Raw genomic sequence first — 17,044 nt, 5'->3', positions numbered from 1 at the left:
GCCCTGGAGGACAACTTGGCCAGGATCCGCGAAAACCACGAGCGGGCTCTCAGGGAAGCCAAGGAGACGCTGCAGAAGCTGCCCGAGGAGATCCAGAGAGACATCCTGCTGGAGAAGGAGAAGGTGGCCCAGGACCAGCTGCGTGACAAGGCGGCGTACCGGGGGCTGCCCCCGGTGCGTTTCGTGCCGCCCATCGGGACGGTGGACCGGGAGCCGGCCGATGCCGCCATCCGAGAGAAGAGGGCAAAGATCAAAGAGGTGAGTGCTCGGTGCTAGAAATTCCTCCCTCCCCGCCGTGTTTTGCAGGGAGAAACGACAAACCTTTGAAACTACTCATACTGTAACATTACAGTCTCGGGGGGCATGGATGGAGGTTTACTACCTCCACCAGGTGGGGTGCCAAAGACTCTTTCATTTCCCCTTTTTTCAGTAGCGTAATAGATGTGGCCAGTTACCATCCGAGGTTGAATTCCTTTGCTTCTAACTTGCATGCTCCGGTGAGCGCAGGCCACACGAGGGAGGCATTAAATGCATGGGCAAGTGGTGTGCAAAACCTCTTTTTTTTCCCGTTGGCTGATACTGTTAATTGTCTCTGAGAACAGCGGTATTGAAGGTCCCAAACAGCCCCCAGTAAGACTTGGACGTGGCTTTGGAATGAAGCCAATGTAAACACTAAGCGTCAATCACACATGATAAAAAGATTCTTACAGCAAGCCAGCACACCCCAGCGTTCAGGCATGTGGTCCCAGCCTGCCAGGTGGCATCCTGTGTGTGTGTGTACTTTCAGACTATCAAAGTGAAACTTGAGAACTTGCTACCAATGTGGGGGGGGGGGGGGGAGGGGGGGCACACTGTTTAACTTTTTTAAAAATGAAAAATTGAAAAAGCCAAACCTACCGGCTGTTGCATTTCTGGTGTAGTCAGAAAAAGAAGTATTTCATGTGATGCAACAGGTTTGCCTCTACGGCAGCACAATGATGACAGACTTAATCTAGGACAAACATGGACTTCGATAAGTCTTTCGTCATTTCCTTCTCGTTATTTTCATTTAGAACTTGTAACATGTGGTTAGTTCATGACTGGCTTAAAGCTGAAGGGGACCTTAAAATAATGTTAGACGGTCATTTTAGAGATGAAAGAGCCTGTTTGTTATTGATGGAGCCAGGACTTAAAACCTGGACTTCCTCCCTGTCACCTGTGTCACCTGTCGCCAGGCATGTGGGCATGCCTCTTCCCACAGCTAGTCTCCCGTGTGAAATTCTACCAGCCAGGATTTGTACACGGTCCAAGAGATGTTGGAACCCTATTAAAAAACATTTCACCTCACCTCTTGATTCAGATTGCTGAAATGCATTATGAAGGGAAGTCATGTTTTTGTCATTTTAAAGAATTTCAGAGTCTCTGAATATACATTTGGCGGCTTGACATTGGGTAGGTAATCAGGAGCGAAAGCTCCCTGGCCCTCCCATTTTCAGACAGGAAAGAGAATTCTGAGGAGGTGAATTGGTATTCAGCTTGAGTGGCAACAGAATGGAATACGCTCGATTGTCATAGGATTTGTGACTTTACTCTGAGACCAGATGAATTTGGCTAAGCTGTGCTGGAGCAAGTTCAAGTGGATTTGAGTCCGTTAGTCTCCCTGGGTAGCATGCCTTCATCCCCCCTGTGCAGACAGCTTCCTTCCACAGCCCTTCAGCTTTTCTGCTTGGAGACCCTTCCTCGGGCGTAGAGACCCCCTAGACTTGCAGGAATGGATTTTCACTCACTCCCCCAGACAGCTTTGGTCCAGCAGTTTGCCTTCCCCAGGAACATCTATCAGGGCTACAGAACGAGGAAGGCGGAAAAAGCTCTCCTTCTCACCAGCCATCTCCCTCCTCTCTTCATCCCAGCCTCCTTAAAAATATCCCACCAAAACCCATAGGTAAATTCACCCTAAATCTGTATCTGCTTATATTTCCCTTACGTTTGAAGCATTGTAATTGACAAGCCTCGTGCTTCTAATTTCCTGTGAGCTGCCGGTTAGTGGAGTTCATTGTTGTCCAAGGAAATTATTTTAAATATTAAAGATGTATGGATGTTAAAAAGCTATTGGTCCTGACCAATAGTGATTCAAAGTGCATTTAGAGCAGACGCAGTGGGACAAGTAGCAGTCATATTAGCAGCATGCATATCTGGCCCTATTAGGTTCATGCTATCTGGGTCTCTAAATCAAAAGGTCTTAATTAACCATGGAAAGGGAATTTAGGTTGCCTTCCATGTCCGTATGTTAGCACCTAGATGTTTTGAAATTGCCCAGTCTTGCATAAAGTGGTGGAACTAAATGTGTTCTTTATATCCCATGTTGTGAGAATCCAAAAAAAAAGCCAGCATAATTAGCTTCAGTATTTAGTCAAAGTCTAAAGGGAAGAAATGGATTATGGTTTTTCATCAGATTAGTTCAGGCAGATGTGTTCCTTTGTAAATAAAAATAACAAAGTAACTCATGTTAGTCTAAAACGGGGCTGTAAATGTGCAGTTTCAGAGAGGAAAGAGTCGTTGCCCATTGTGCAGAGGGCACTGGACTTTTAACTCTACACATTTAGATTCCCTTCCAGGTACCGCTATGGACTCCTTGCCTTGAACCAATGGATCTTTGCCTTGGTTTTGATCTTGATCGTTCCTATATTTTATTGTTCTCTTTACATACTTAGGTTCGCTATTGCACCTAAATGTGCTAATAGTTTTATAGTAAAATTAAAAGATATAGGCAAGTCTAATATTTTAGTCTAATATTGGGGAGTGTAGACTCTAATTTCTGAGCCAAACTTTTATTTGGTTTAAAGACAGCCAATACTATTTTTGTATTGCCAACACAGTTGTGTTACTGGTACTGTGGTAAATTTTTAACAAATTTGTGCCCAGAGAAGACAGTCTGTAATTTCAAATAGGATATTGCCTAGTGCACTCCACCAAGGCATTATCTGCTTTCCAGTACTTATTTGATGGATGTTCGATCTTGGTGTAAAACTTAAAATTGAAATTGAGACACACACACACATACACATACACACACATACATACACATACACACACACACACACACACACACACACACCCATGGTAAATTTGTAAATAAATTAACTCTGGAATTTCCCTGAATTTTATAAGACATATATAGTATATGTTTTCATGAGTTTGATCTTTTAAAAATTGTACTCAAGGTGTCCTTAGCTTTAAAAGCAGTATTAGAATAATGAAGCACAGAAGTTAGAAAAATTGTCAATTTCTCAAAAAATTAGGATGATTTTTTGGGGGGAGTCCCCACCAACCCAAATGGGTTGGGGGTTGGGGCTGATTCGCCAGCTGGGGGGTCTATCAGATAAGCATCAGGTCCTATCAGCGGTGGCTGGGGTTACTATTGGCTTCTAAACAGGCTTTAGTTTTTTATTACAGACCTGTTTATGTAATTATAAGTTTAAAAATATTTTTATTTTGATGGCTGATAGCTGAAATACATTTCTATACCTTACACTAGCTTTAGATTGTTCTTGAATCTATAATTTATGTTAACTATTAACAGTTAACCCTTTTATTAAAGATCAGACATAGGAATAATCTACCTTGGCAGATTAAAACAAAACTTTTATTTTGAAACTTAACTTTCCAATTTACTTGTATGGGTAGTTCTGGTGTGGAGAATGATTTTTGCAAAATAATAAAAGCCTCACTTTGGCCCTAGCTGGTTTGGCTCAGTGGATAGAGCGTCAGCCTACGGACTGAAGGGTCCCAGGTTCAGTTCTGGCCAAGGGCACATGCCTGGGTTGTAGGCTCAATCCCCAGTAGGGGGCATGCAGGAGGCAGCCGATCAATGATTCTCTCTCATCATTGATGTTTCTATCTCTCTATCCTCTCCCTTCCTCTCTGAAATCAATAAAAATATTTTTTTTAAAAAGCCACACTTTGAAGACCTGACTCTGAAGGAGCTTATTAAATACCCTTGTGTTGTTACATTGCCTGTTTTGCTCCCCCTGCTCTAAAACACACACATTGAATATGGGCAATTGCAAATTTCCCCACTGATAGGACCATTCCCAGAACAGGTACCTCATGGAGTGTTGGGAAGGGCCCTCTCTCTAACAGGTAGATGAGTAAATTTGGATTTCAACAGTGTAAGCACTAGAGTAGACACTGACTATTGAACATTAATATAGGAAAGCAAGAAAAGATTGTTAATGGATAATCAATTATGTTCAGCGTAATTCTTCTGTAAACTGTGGGTAATCTGTCTGAGAGGCGTATTCTGTCTTATCGGGTAACTTAAGATTCATATAAAGGAGCTGTAGTTAGGACTTAGAATCTAGCGAAGGGTGTGAAAAGAGGTAAATGCATTTTTGAGTTACTGCATCTGCATTTCTTATGTGAGCTATTAAACGAACCCATCTGGAGAAATGTACCCTAGTACTTCACATGTGTAAAGAATGCCTTTGTATGAGATCTGAATTTGTGGGAATTCAGTGGAGAATCTACATATATTTGTATTAAACTATTTCATAATTTATGGGAGTACAAATTCTTTCTTTGAGTGAGTTTAAAAGGTGTGCCTCACGGTCAGAGGGAGGGAATACCCACAGGTCTGTGTGAGAGCTGAGGACCAGGCTCACATGCACACCTCAGGTGTCACTGCTTAGGTTCCAGAGCACTCACTGCAGTAAAACGAGATTCGCAATAAAGTGAGTTGTAATCTTTTTGTTGGTGGAGGGTCTTACTTTCAGTTTGCGGGGGGGGCGGGGGGAAGCAACATCTGTGAAGTGTAATAAAGCAAAAGGCAGTAAAATGAGGTATGCGTGTACATGGGCAGATCAAAACTGCCCTGGAGCCTGCTTCTACCCCATAGGCCAGTAGAGAACCTATGGCCTTTTAAGTTCTTTATAACCTATACAACCATAGAAATATATGTGTGTGTCAAAAATGAGTTTTGATTGGTCAAAATAGAAGCAGCCATTCTCTGAGCTCCAGAGATACTATGAAATGCCTTTCTCATGAGTAGACAAAAATGATAAAGGAGGAATCAGCGTTTGGTAGCTTAAGGAAGAAATTCTTTCTTTGGGGAGACTTAAGTCTTGACTTTTCTTAGCCTAGTGCCTTGCTTAGTATTAAGTAATTGAACTACCTTTAACCACCCCCTGCCCCAACCCGTCATTCCTAAATCTGTTTAAAGGTCCTTTACACAAACTCTGCAAATTAATTTTTCTGTTACCAACAATATGTCCTAAAAATTATAACTCTGATTTTTAAAAGTAAAACATATGCTCTAAATCATGAAGTATTGTATCTGGAGGAGACCTTAGAGATAGCTCAGCTACTCATTTTACAGTAGAGGCCACTGATACACAAAGATTGTTCCGGAAGTCATGTTGCCAGTTGGTGTAGAATTGAGTTGAGAATGGAAGCCCCATCCTTGGTGAGTGTTGCTCACTCTCCTATCATAGATCACATCCTAAATAAAATGCCAAATAAGTCTTCATTATTTGCTGACCCTAATGCAGAGTACAAAGCACATACTAATACAATGTAATTCTTCAGAATTATCAAATTGACCTCATATTCTTGTTAAGTTATGTTACCTACAGTAATTTTTTTTACTGTATCTTTTTACCTACCGTAATTTTTTTTCTAAATCTTATTACTGGCATGATTTAGAAGATTTCATCTTTCGAAAGCTGCCCAGGGAAAATTTGATAAGCATTTTTTCCTATTTATAAATGTCTCTGCAGGAAGCATAGCATATCTAATCATCCAATTGGGCATTCTTTCCAAGGAGAAGTGAGGGCGAAAAATGGGAGGGAGAAAAGCAGATAGGAGAGATAGCCTAGAGAAGTACGCTGTGACAGCATGGGGGCTCTTTTAAGCTATAAATGTAAGAAACAAAAAAATAAAATAAAATAAAAAAGATAAAACAAAAGCAAAAATAAACTATAAATGTATATACTCTTTTGTTTTTAAATTATTTTTTAACTAATATTGTATCAGTTTCAGGTGTGCAGCACGGTGATTAGACATTTATAAACCTAACAAAGTGGTCACCATAAGTCTAGCACCCATCTGTCACCATGCATCGTTATTACAATATTATTGGCTGTATCCTCTTTGCGGTACCTCACATCCCCATGACTTGTTAGTCCGGCAGCATCTCTGGTTGTTCTCTCTCTGTGAGTTGTTTCGGTTTTGTTTGTTTCTTTGTTTTTTATCTCCTACAGGTAAGTGAACTCATTCAGTATTTGTCCTCCTCTGACTTATTTCACTTAACATAATAACCTCTAGGCCCATCCGTGTTGTCACAGATAGGAAGATTTCATTTTCTGGTGTTTTTTTTTTTTTATAACTGAGTAACATTCTAGTGTGTGTGTACCACATCTTGGTACGTATGCTTTTGACATTGCACTATGGGTAACGGAAGAACTGATAGCTAACCTGAAGGACTACATTTTTAAAAAAGTTGTCAGACATTCAAAATCACACCAGTCTATAGATCCTTCATTCCAGAAGCACACAGCTGTCTTCGCCCAAGTAGGTCCTGAGATTCTCCGATGCCCTTACCTTTCCCTGCTCCCTCCACTTGTAGCAACATGGTGGTCAGCAGGGCTGGTTCTGAAGATAGATGCACGCCCTGGGTCTGAACTGGGCCTCTTTCATTTACAAGGTTTGTGACCTTACATAAGTTTTATTTTATTTATTTTTTTTAATCTTCCAGAGCTTCATTTTCTCATTTGTAAAAGGGGGATAATAATAGCACCCGTTTTTGTTGGATCAGAAGGCTGAAATGGGACCCTCCACACAAAACACTTAGAATCTGGTATCAGGCATGTAGTGAGTGCATAATAAATGCTACTTCCTATTATTACTGTTTTAGTTATTGCCTCAAGCTGGTAAGCCAAGATTATGTGGTTTCAGATATACTGTTTGATAAATCAGGGGTGTGGGTAATTAACTTTCAAAAAGTTATCAGAAACAACTTCAAATACGCTTGATGCTTAAAGGGATCACAATGATCTTTCCAGACAGCTCTCCTTTTATTGCGGTGCTGTCAACTGTGATTTTCTCAGATTTCTGCCACATTTCAAAAGGCTTAGGTATCTTTAAAAGTATATACTTCTTCAGCTTGTGTACTTCAAAAGGTGTGGTAAAGAATTAATTCGTCTCTTCCTCACAGTCTAATGTGCTTGTTACTGAAGTACCATCTTCTGAGAGTAATCACAGTTCCTGAGTTATCTCCTTAAGCATGGAAATGGTTCCCAAAATAGAGAAAGAGGTTGAGTCAAGTGCATTTTCACCTGTTTTGTCTTTGGAGGAATGTTTTTAAGAAGAGAGAAGAAAATTGTTTTAGACTTGGCAAACATTTGTATAATGATGGTCAATTCTATAATCAGAGCTCAGTCTGTCACTTGATAGTCAAAATTCATGTACAGCAGTTGTTCTTTATAACTCAATGATTTGGGGCCTTTTTTGAGAGTATTGAGTTTCGCTTGACTAGGGTTTCAGGCCCAGAAGGGCCTCAGAGAGCCTGAAGCCCAGTACTCATTTTATAGATGAGAAACAGTGCCCTCGATCGAGATAGAGATGGGAACTGCCTTAGTGCCCAGGCCCGCTAAGCCTGTGCTATCTCAGCTCTAATGGCTTGACTCCACCTCCTGCTCAGGCCTGAGTGGCAGGCCAGCACCAGAGCTCTCTGAGACCCTCCATCCTAAGGGGAGATGAGACATCTTTGCTGGGGAAGGTATATCCTGAGAAAGCAATACTGGCTAATTCCCTCGCTCTGAATGCAGCAGCTCTGCCCCTCCCCCATTGAGTCCTGATAAAGACTTCTGAGATCAGTAGGTGCTTGAAAGGAAACCTAATGAGATTAAGGTTTAAGAGCATTTAAGGGGTGAAGCCCTCTTTTGTGTCTGGGATACTCTGGCAGTTGCTTTAGGTGCTTTAGAACCCAGCAGGCCCACAGATAATTCAGAACAGAGGCAATAAAATTAAAAGGCGCAGGTAGGTATCCTTCCTGGTGGCTTGACATTTGTAACTAAATTGCCTCCCTCACTTCCTTTTTTCTGTCAGTCCACTGGCTCTTCAGCTTAGCAAAGGCACAGTCCCTGGTTTTCTGCACTACTTTTGATCACTCTCATCTACAGCCTTTCACCCAGACACTCGGGCCACATTATATGGACTTTCAGTGGCAGTTCTCCACGTATTGATATGTGGGTCTCCCATTGATTATCCTCCAGTTCTCAGAGTGAGAGGAGGCCTGCAAGTGAGGGGCTGGAAACCCGATAGAGGACGCCAAGTCCTGCAAGGAGGAGTTGCAGAGCAGCACTGACACAGTCTCTGTTGCGACACTGGTGGGGATGCCCGTTGGCCTGGGCCAGTAGTTTACAGGGAAGGGTGTGGCAATAATTGATGTACCCAGGCTGTGAATGACGTCCAGAGACATGAGCTGTTGCTGAAATCTCCGTATCTGCCAAGTCCTCCTTCACTGATGGCCTTTTCAAAGTCCTGTGAAGAACACTTGATTCCTCTAAGGGACTAGAGAGAGTCAGAACATAGAAGGCTCACTCTGCCGGTGGCCGTGTCCAGCTTTCCTGAAATGAAATCATGCTTGAGGCATGACTTCTGACCCTAGTTCCTCTTTAATAAGATTATGTGCTGGAACTACTAAAAGGGAGGGCGTTTCCTCGCTGTGTCTGTCTGTCAGGGCATCAGGCAGAAGGACAGACCTGAGGGATGAGTAAGGCAGCGCCGGGGTGTGTGCCCAGTCTCCGAATCTCATTCCCAGAAATGTCACCATCAGGGCCTCCCTTTCGTTGATGTATTGCTTCTTAAAGGCTGCTGTGAGAAGTATATCACTAACGCCACTAAAGCGGCCCAGCAAAAATGGTTATACTCTGAGATTTGTGTGAGCAAGAGTGAGAATATGCTTGTAGAAGAAGTAAGCGTCTTTCATTGTGTTATTTCATTATAAACTAATGCTTGCTTAGGAAAGAACCTTTTAAAGGTACAGAAGAGTAGGGAAAAGAAAAAATGAATCCTTCAGTCTGTCACTAAGTCACAAGTAGTGTCAACAGTATACCTACCCCAACATATAGGTTATTTATTTCTACAGTTGCAGCCACACTACACGCACACACACACACCATATGTGTGTGTGTGTGTGTGTGTGTGTGTGTTATTTTCATTTTCTTTTAATGTGTCATTGTACGGTAGTATAATATATGAAAAAAAGATCGTAGTTTTTTTTAACCATTCCCTTGGTCCTGAACAATTAGATTATTTACAGTTTTTTTGTTTTTATAAAAATTGCTGAGATAAACACCTTTGTCCATTAAGTTTTCGCCTCATTTTTCACTGCCAGCACATCCGTAAGTAGCACTTCCCTTTAAATTCCTAAAAGGGGAAATGAATGGGTCAAAGGATCATTGTATATTTTGAGGAATTACTTTCCATAAACAATTTATACTTCCTCCTATAATATGATGAATGTAGTCTATTGAATCTTTATTACTTTCATAGGTGATAGAATAGTATCTTGTATATTTAATTTGCCTTTGAGCAACATTTTCTCTTGTGTTGGTTGACTAACCACATTTCCTCATTGTGAATTGTAAACTAGAAGGAAGTTTTTAAAGGAGCAGGATTGGGAAGAAGGCAGAGCTTGGAGGCTTATTGGGTGGAATATCAGAGAAGGGGGCTCTAACCTGGCTTAAGGGACATGGACTCTCAAAGGAGGCAAAGTCCTGAAAAGCAATAGAGAGCATTTTATTTTCAAAAACTTAGAAGCCCAGCCAGTGTGGCTCAGTGGTTGAGCGTTAACCTATGAGCCAGGAGGTCATGGTTCGATTCCCAGTCAGGGCACATGCCTGGTTGCAGGTTCCATCCCCAGTGTGGGGGCATGCAGGAGGCAGCTGATCAGTGATTCTCATTATTGATGTTTCTATCTCTCTCTCTCTCCCTTCCTCTCTGAAATCAATAAAAATTAATTTTAAAAAAACTTACAAAAAATTTTGCTCTTCTCTGGGTTGGGACCTAAGATAAAAAGTAGTCTTTATTGATAGGAGCACAGCCTCCTATTTATTGGGGTACACTCAAGATCCCCAATGGCTGCCTGAAGCTGTGGATAGTACCAAACTCTATATATACTAGGTTTTTTCCTAGACATACATACCTTTTAACTTGCAGCACTGTACGGTTCTCTTTGGCTATTCGAATTGCCAGCATCACTACTTTTGTGCTTTGGGGCCATTATTAAATAATATAAGGGTTTTTTGAACACAGGCACTGCATTACAGCAACAGTTGATCTAAGAACCCAGAGGACTACTAAGTGACTGACAGTGGGTCCGGGGGTATATACAGCCTAGATATTCTGGACAAATGGCCGATTCACACCAGGGTTAGTGCAGGTTAGGCATTTTATCACACTACTCAGAATGGCACACAATTTAAAACTTATGAATTGTTTATTTCAGGAATTTTCCATTTAATATTTTTGAACGGCAGTTGGCCTTGGGTAACTGAAACCACAGATAACGGAGGACTGCTGAAAACATCTATGTCAGCTAAGCTCCCACTGGCTCATCTTCACTGTGAAGTAATAGTTGGGGTTTTGCATCACATATTTTAGGAAGTATGGCATCTCTGGAGATCTGCGAAAGCAGGGGGGAGAGGATCTTTCTCTTTTTAGAATTCATCAGAATGATTTTCTTTTCTTTTAAGATTATAGTTGAAGATCCAAAGTAGTCCGAATAGAATTTCAGAAAATTGGCAAGTCTTTCAAAGTTAAATTCTTAAAGAGAAAATTAACCAAAAGGAAATCATTCATAAGAATTCATAGCAGTAACTATACATCTTTATGTGTGAAGGGGCAGGCCAATCTTTTGTATGTTAGAAGCCTTTAGTTTTTCAAATAGGGTAAATGTACTTTTCATCTAAGGTATTTATTTGAGAATAAAAGACAGGCATGACTTCTTTATGAATTTGGGCTTGTTATTTTTTATTTTACGTTTTGCTAATTCCTCTTAATATAAACGTGGTTTTAGACCTGCTTTTTTAAGATGGCAAAGAGGTACATATTTCAAAATGCACTTGTAGTCTGACCTTGGTTAGTTCATAAAAGTCTACCTAGTGCCAGAACTGTTTAAATTTGGCTTTGAGACGACATTAACATGGTGAATAACAGTTGACATACTACATTGTTTTTATAAATTGTGGTTTGAGGTAATAGTAATTTTAGAATATTTAGGATGCTGTTCTCTAAGGTGTGTTACTTTTGTAGTCAAAGTGGCATATAAAATGGCAAGTACAGGTTTTCAACTCGTAGTTAGAAATGCCTCAAACGGCTCATATTGTATATTTAGGAGTTTTTAGCCCGAGTCAGCGATTTTATATGGCATTCTTAATAAGTTTAAAAGGAATTTTATGTAGTTCAAAAGCGTGTTTTATAATTGGCATGTGTTAATACGTTGTGCACATTCACTCCTATTAAGCATTTTGGTTAGTCTTCATTACTTAATCCTCCTAGGGGTTACTTAGCTTAGAGTGTGTGATGAAGAATTCAGTAGCTTAAGAGAAAAAAAAAGTGGGGGTTGGTCAATATGAGGTGCATAAAAAATGAAGATGATTCATTAACTACTATTGAAAGCTGCTTTAGCAGTTAGGGTGAATAAAAAGTATGATTAATTAAGTGTTCTATCAGTAATAAGATAGAATGGCAGCATAGCTTGGAAGTGCTTCTGTCTTTTTCTGCCTCCAAGAGGACAGAATCTCCGTGAGGCTGGCTCTTCCTAGCTGTGAGTCTGCCCCAGAGCCACCATGCTGAACAGGAGAAAGAGCTTTCTCCTTATCTGTCTACCAGTCAGCTAGCCATGGGCCCTGCCCATAATGTGACCCAGTAAGTATTTGTTGAATGAGTGTGTGTTTTAAAGCAAACATATGCAGAGGTTAAGTGTGACAGTTCCCACGTTTATATAATCACATAAAGTGGAAGTAGAATCCAACCATCTTTAGAGCCCCTTCCGCCATCCTCATGGCCTACAAGCTATTGTCTTCTGAGGGGACACTTGACTTTTGTTTTGTTTTGTTTTGTTTTCATTTTAAAATGTATTATTTTTTATTGTTGATAGTATTACAGATATCTCCCTTTTTTTCCCTTTTCCCCATCCTCCCAGCCCCTACCCACCCCCCAGGTTTTCACTACCTTATTGCCCATGTCCACGGGCTATGTGTATAAGTATATAAGTTCTTTGGTTCATGACACTTGACTTTTGAAAACAGTCAAAAGTGATTCAGAACTGCATCTAGTGAGTGAATAAAGAATATATCCATGGAGGAAACACCTTTTCCAGTTTTAAAGTTGCTTTCAGAATCATTTATAAAATGAAAAACTATTCGTTTTCTTACATGACTTGTAAACTGGCTGTGAAGGTGGCTCATAAAATACCTTCTGAGCAGCTGTAATACAGCTGAAATAAATACAGATACTGGTGAGATTCCTCCGAAGGTCCACACCTCCTTGAACGTAAAGTTCCATTTCATTTCGGAGTCCGCCTGCTTTATTTTCATACCCAGCGTTTTGCTTTTCGGGTCCAGTAGTCCACCCTTAGCCATGGTTTTGCCTTCTGCGGTTTCAGTTACCTCTGGCCAACCATGGTCTGAAAATATCAAATGGACATTTCAGAAAGAAACAATTCAGACGTTTTAAATTGTGCGTTCTTCTGAGTAGCGAGATGAAATCTCCGCTGTCCTGTGTGGGGTGTGAATCTTCCCTCTGTCCAGCATTTCCATGCTGTACGTGCTGCCTGCCGCTTAGTCATGTAACCACCCTGGTTATCAGATCGGCTTTTCCTGTGTGCCGGTGCTTGTGCGCAAGTAACCCGTATCATCAGAAGGTCACTGAAAGCCTAACGCGCTGTCACAATCTCCATGCCGTTCACCTGTCACATAGGTATGTGTCCTCTCACATCATCACAAGAAGGGTGAGTACAGTACAATAGGTTATTTTGAGAGACCACATTCACTTAACTTTTTTGCAGTATATTGTTACATTTTATTATTAGTTTTTGGTAATCTTACTGTGGCTGATTTATAAATTCAACTTTATTATAGTTATGTATGTGTAGGAAAACACATAGTATATATAGGGTTTGGTATTATCTGTGGTTTCAGGCATCCACTGAGGATTTTAGAATCCACTGGATCCCTCAGTGGATAAGAGAGCGCTGCTGATTTTAATTAAGGTAAAGTTCTCATTTATTTCTGTCCATTATTATCTAGAAATTGGACTACATTAATAAGAACCATTTTTATTTTTGTTTTACATTTTAATTTTATATATGATATACCTAATTAAAGGTGTGTTTTTTTTCCTATCCTAATGAAAAAATTTTGAGGGACAATGGTGTTTTCATAAGTAATACTACACTGAAATGAAAAGTCATAAGTTAGGTGTTATTTTCCACAAGAGAAATTAGAATTTAATACAAATTTTCTCTATAAGAAGGTATATTTGAAGAAAGAACTTTGTTTCCCAATTTAATATTGTTATCTCCTGAAAAGTGCTATCTCAAATAAATATTTGCATGGTACAAACTATGAATTTTATGAATTTGCAAATGGTCCCTTTTCAAATGCATTCTGTAGATCACTATTAGATGAACCTTCTTAAAATAACACTTCTCTCCTGTTGCCCAGCTCAGAGGTTTTAGTGTTCCTTCGTTTCCTATGGAGTTAGCTACTCAAAGATTCACCTGGCGGGCATGTTTGCTGACAGATTGCTGGGCTCTGCCCTAAACGTTCTGATTCAGTAGGTGTGAGTGGGTCACAGAATTTGCATTTTTAACATGCTCTTGGGTGATGCTGACACTGCTGGACCGGTGACTAACGTTTGAAAAGCGTTGCTCTGGAATGAAGTTCTAGCTGCTTAGGCTGACATTCCTAATCTACAGATCTGCCTTGGTTTTCTCCTTGAGTCCTATCTCTCTCTCTCTGTTTTAAAAATATTTTTTTATTGATTTCAGAGAAGAAGGGAGGAGAGAGAGATAGAAACATCAGTGATGAGAGAGAATAATTGATTGGCTGCCTCCCTCATACCCCACACTGAGGACTGAGCCTGAAACCCCAGCATGTGCCCTTACTGGGAATTGGACTGTGACTTGTTGGTTCACAGGTCTATGTTCAACCTCTGAGCCATGCCAGCCCGGCGAGTCGTATCTCTTAAGTTAGAAGGGACTCTGCCTCAACCAACTCGCATAGCCACTGTCTCCAAAACACACCAACTTTACAGCTTTGCTTTGCTTACTTTATTTCTCTCAAATGGAGTGTCTTCTCACTTACTCAGAATCCTTGTCCTTCATGAAGTTTTCTCTCACATTCCCAACCTTTACTGATCTCTCCCTTCTGCAAATTCCCCTGCATTTATTATTTGTATTTGGCCTGTGTGTGGCTAATTTTATATATTATCTTCCAAGCAGACCTCCTAAGTGTGGAGACACCTTTTCCTTGAAAATATCTCATAGGTTCATGGCCCAGAATGTAAAGTGGAAAGCAGTTTGTCTTAAATATAACCAAAATGAGACGCAGTTTAAGCGTGTCACCAAAATTGTAGGCAGATTAGAATTGTGGCAGCGGGGGAAACCCTTCTGGGACTCCCTTTCCACATCTGGGAAATGGAGCTAATAATTCCTTTGCAGAGTTGTTGTAAGAATTAAAGGAGAAGATATTTGTGACTCTCAGCACAATGCCTGGCATGTAGCATATCCAACAAACAGTATTTATTTCTTAGCAACTAGGGAGGGGTTGATTGAAATGATAGCTTGAACTTTTCTTAAGAAAAGCGGTTGTTCGTAAGTAATTGGATTCAAGAAGTCATTTCCAGGAAAGGAAAGGAAGTTTTGGCTGGAGTATTGCCGTGTTAACCAACAGTTTGTATTGATGCTGCCACCTTTGTTGTTGTTGCCGGAATCCCTGCTTCCTGTGGCAGGAAAGTAAGCATTCCTTTGCCTTGTTTCAGTTGTTATCTCATAGAAGTGATGCTCATCCTTAGGAAAACCAGTGTCCAGTTACATCGGGCTTCCTGGCCTGCTATCACTCAAATACTCAGATTCTTCGATTGATTGATTGATTGATTGATTGATTTGGCATGACGGGGATGGGGGGAGTTGCAGGGGGAGAACAGAGACGAATGAAATCTGGAAAAATACCTTAGGGGCAAAGAAATATTTGTGAGTGCAAAAGCTGAAATGTTTCATTCAGAGATAGCTACGGGTGTAAATATAGCTCAATAATTAGGCATATGGTGCTTTCATTTAGGAAGTGTCTACACCCTTTGTGATAAGAGCCGTTGAATATTAGAGCTGCAGCTTTAACCACGCTGGGCGCAGAGATTCCTGATGCATTTAAAACAAGAATCGAAGAGTGAAATGGAAAACAGAGTTAATAATTTGTCCTTGGTTGGTTTTAATCTGCTCTTTATTAACTTTGTAGTTTATGCCTGGAGGATTAGATTTGGAAACAGAACACCAACGAATGTTCTTAAAGGCTTACTTTTCATCTTTTTTTTGTTTTTTTCTAGCCCCGCCCCCCTTTTTAAGCTCCACCCCACCTATTGTTTTCAATATTAGAATTTTAAATCTGCTTGCTATTGGTAGTAAGGAAAATAAGAAAAGTACAAATCAAAAGATGTTTGTATTTCCCATGCCTTGTGAAATGTTTCTAAGATTGATTGAAGACAAATAGACATTTGTAATTTTATATACAGAAGGAATATAGAATAGGATTCTAAGATGAACTGAAGTACAGAGTTTTAAAAACAGTTGCCCTCAGGGGAGTGGGGAAGGAAGATTCTGTTCTGTTCACCTATTCCTTTCTTAGTCTTCTTTAATGCAGTGCCATTAGAATATGCCGGGAAGTTGTATATTTGATTCTGTGGTTGTAGTTCTCCACCCACCTGTGATCTAGAGAATTACACTCTAGATTTTCATAAGGTAAAGCCACAAGAATTTAGTAATCTCGGGTTTTGGGGACTAGGAAAAAGTTTGATAAACTATACTACCAGGTCTGAGTTAACTTAGTATAGATTCCTCATTAGGAAAACTACTCTGGATGTTTGTATTCTTGAGAAGTCAAAGTTTTGACCTAAACCCTCTACTTTAACTTTGATGTGGTAAGTGAGGTTTAGGATTTTATAATCATACTAGAGGCCTGATGCACGAAATTCATGTAAGAGTAGGCCTTCCTTCCCCAGGCTGCCGGCACCGGCTTCCCTCTGGCACCCGGGACCTGGGCTTCCCTCGCAGTCCCGGCTTCATCCAGGAGGTTGTCCGGAAGGACGTCTGGTCTAATTAGCATATTGCACTTTTATTATTATAGCTATGCCAGAAGTAATCAACTATTTGGCTTAAGTTAGCAGTATTTTTCTGCCATACTTTTTTACCCATTCCTGTTCATCATCTTCCATCCGCTTGTGTTTTCTCTCAGAGAGAGGTGATGCTAAGGACACAAAGGGAGAGAGACGAGCAGCAGAAGTGGGATTATATATGTTACTCATGTCAGATTACTTGGTGATCAAGGGGTGACTGGTTAGTAGGGACTGAGCAGCCCTCTTGCTTCCAGGAACCTTGAGAGGTGAATTCTCGACGTTGGCACTGACAGATCACCTTTCCCTGACCGCTGGGCACTGGCTGCTGTGCTCTAGAATTCCTGAGAGAGAAGGCTGTCTAGTTGCGTGATTGGTTACTATATTTGCAGGCCTTTGGTTCTCAGTGGGATTGCTCAAAAGCTATCTCAGGAAGGAAATGCCTTTGATAGATCTGAAATCTCATTCATCACCATAGTGTCCCCAAGGTTTTCCAAAACATGGGAGATTTCACTGGTAGCACTTTCAAGGGGTGATTCTGAAGGTGCTAAACCAAACTGACGGGGAGGAAAGGTTGTTCCTCCACCTCTCCGTGAGATCACTGCCCGTTCTTCACCCTGGAGTATCCTGTTTCACAACCCCAGAGGCACAGACAGTTGATGGGCACGAAAGAGTG

The 17,044-nt window shown here is 40.7% G+C and overlaps 1 protein-coding gene across 1 annotated transcript in view; it reads left to right on the top strand.

Annotated features, from left to right (window-relative positions):
- MAN1A1 (mannosidase alpha class 1A member 1) overlaps window positions 1-17,044 on the top strand; it is a 149,717-nt gene that overhangs the window by 1,545 nt on the left and 131,128 nt on the right. Inside the window, exon 2 of the mRNA XM_006778501.2 lies at window positions 1-258. Within this exon, the coding sequence (XP_006778564.1) occupies window positions 1-258 (258 nt within the window). The remainder of the gene's footprint in view (window positions 259-17,044) is intronic.

Source organism: Myotis davidii, unplaced genomic scaffold, assembly GCF_000327345.1.
Source record: "Myotis davidii unplaced genomic scaffold, ASM32734v1 scaffold147, whole genome shotgun sequence".
Classification (NCBI taxonomy): domain Eukaryota; kingdom Metazoa; phylum Chordata; class Mammalia; order Chiroptera; family Vespertilionidae; genus Myotis; species Myotis davidii.
The sequence above is the reverse complement of the archived record's forward strand: the minus strand, read 5'-3'. Positions and strand labels throughout refer to the sequence as shown.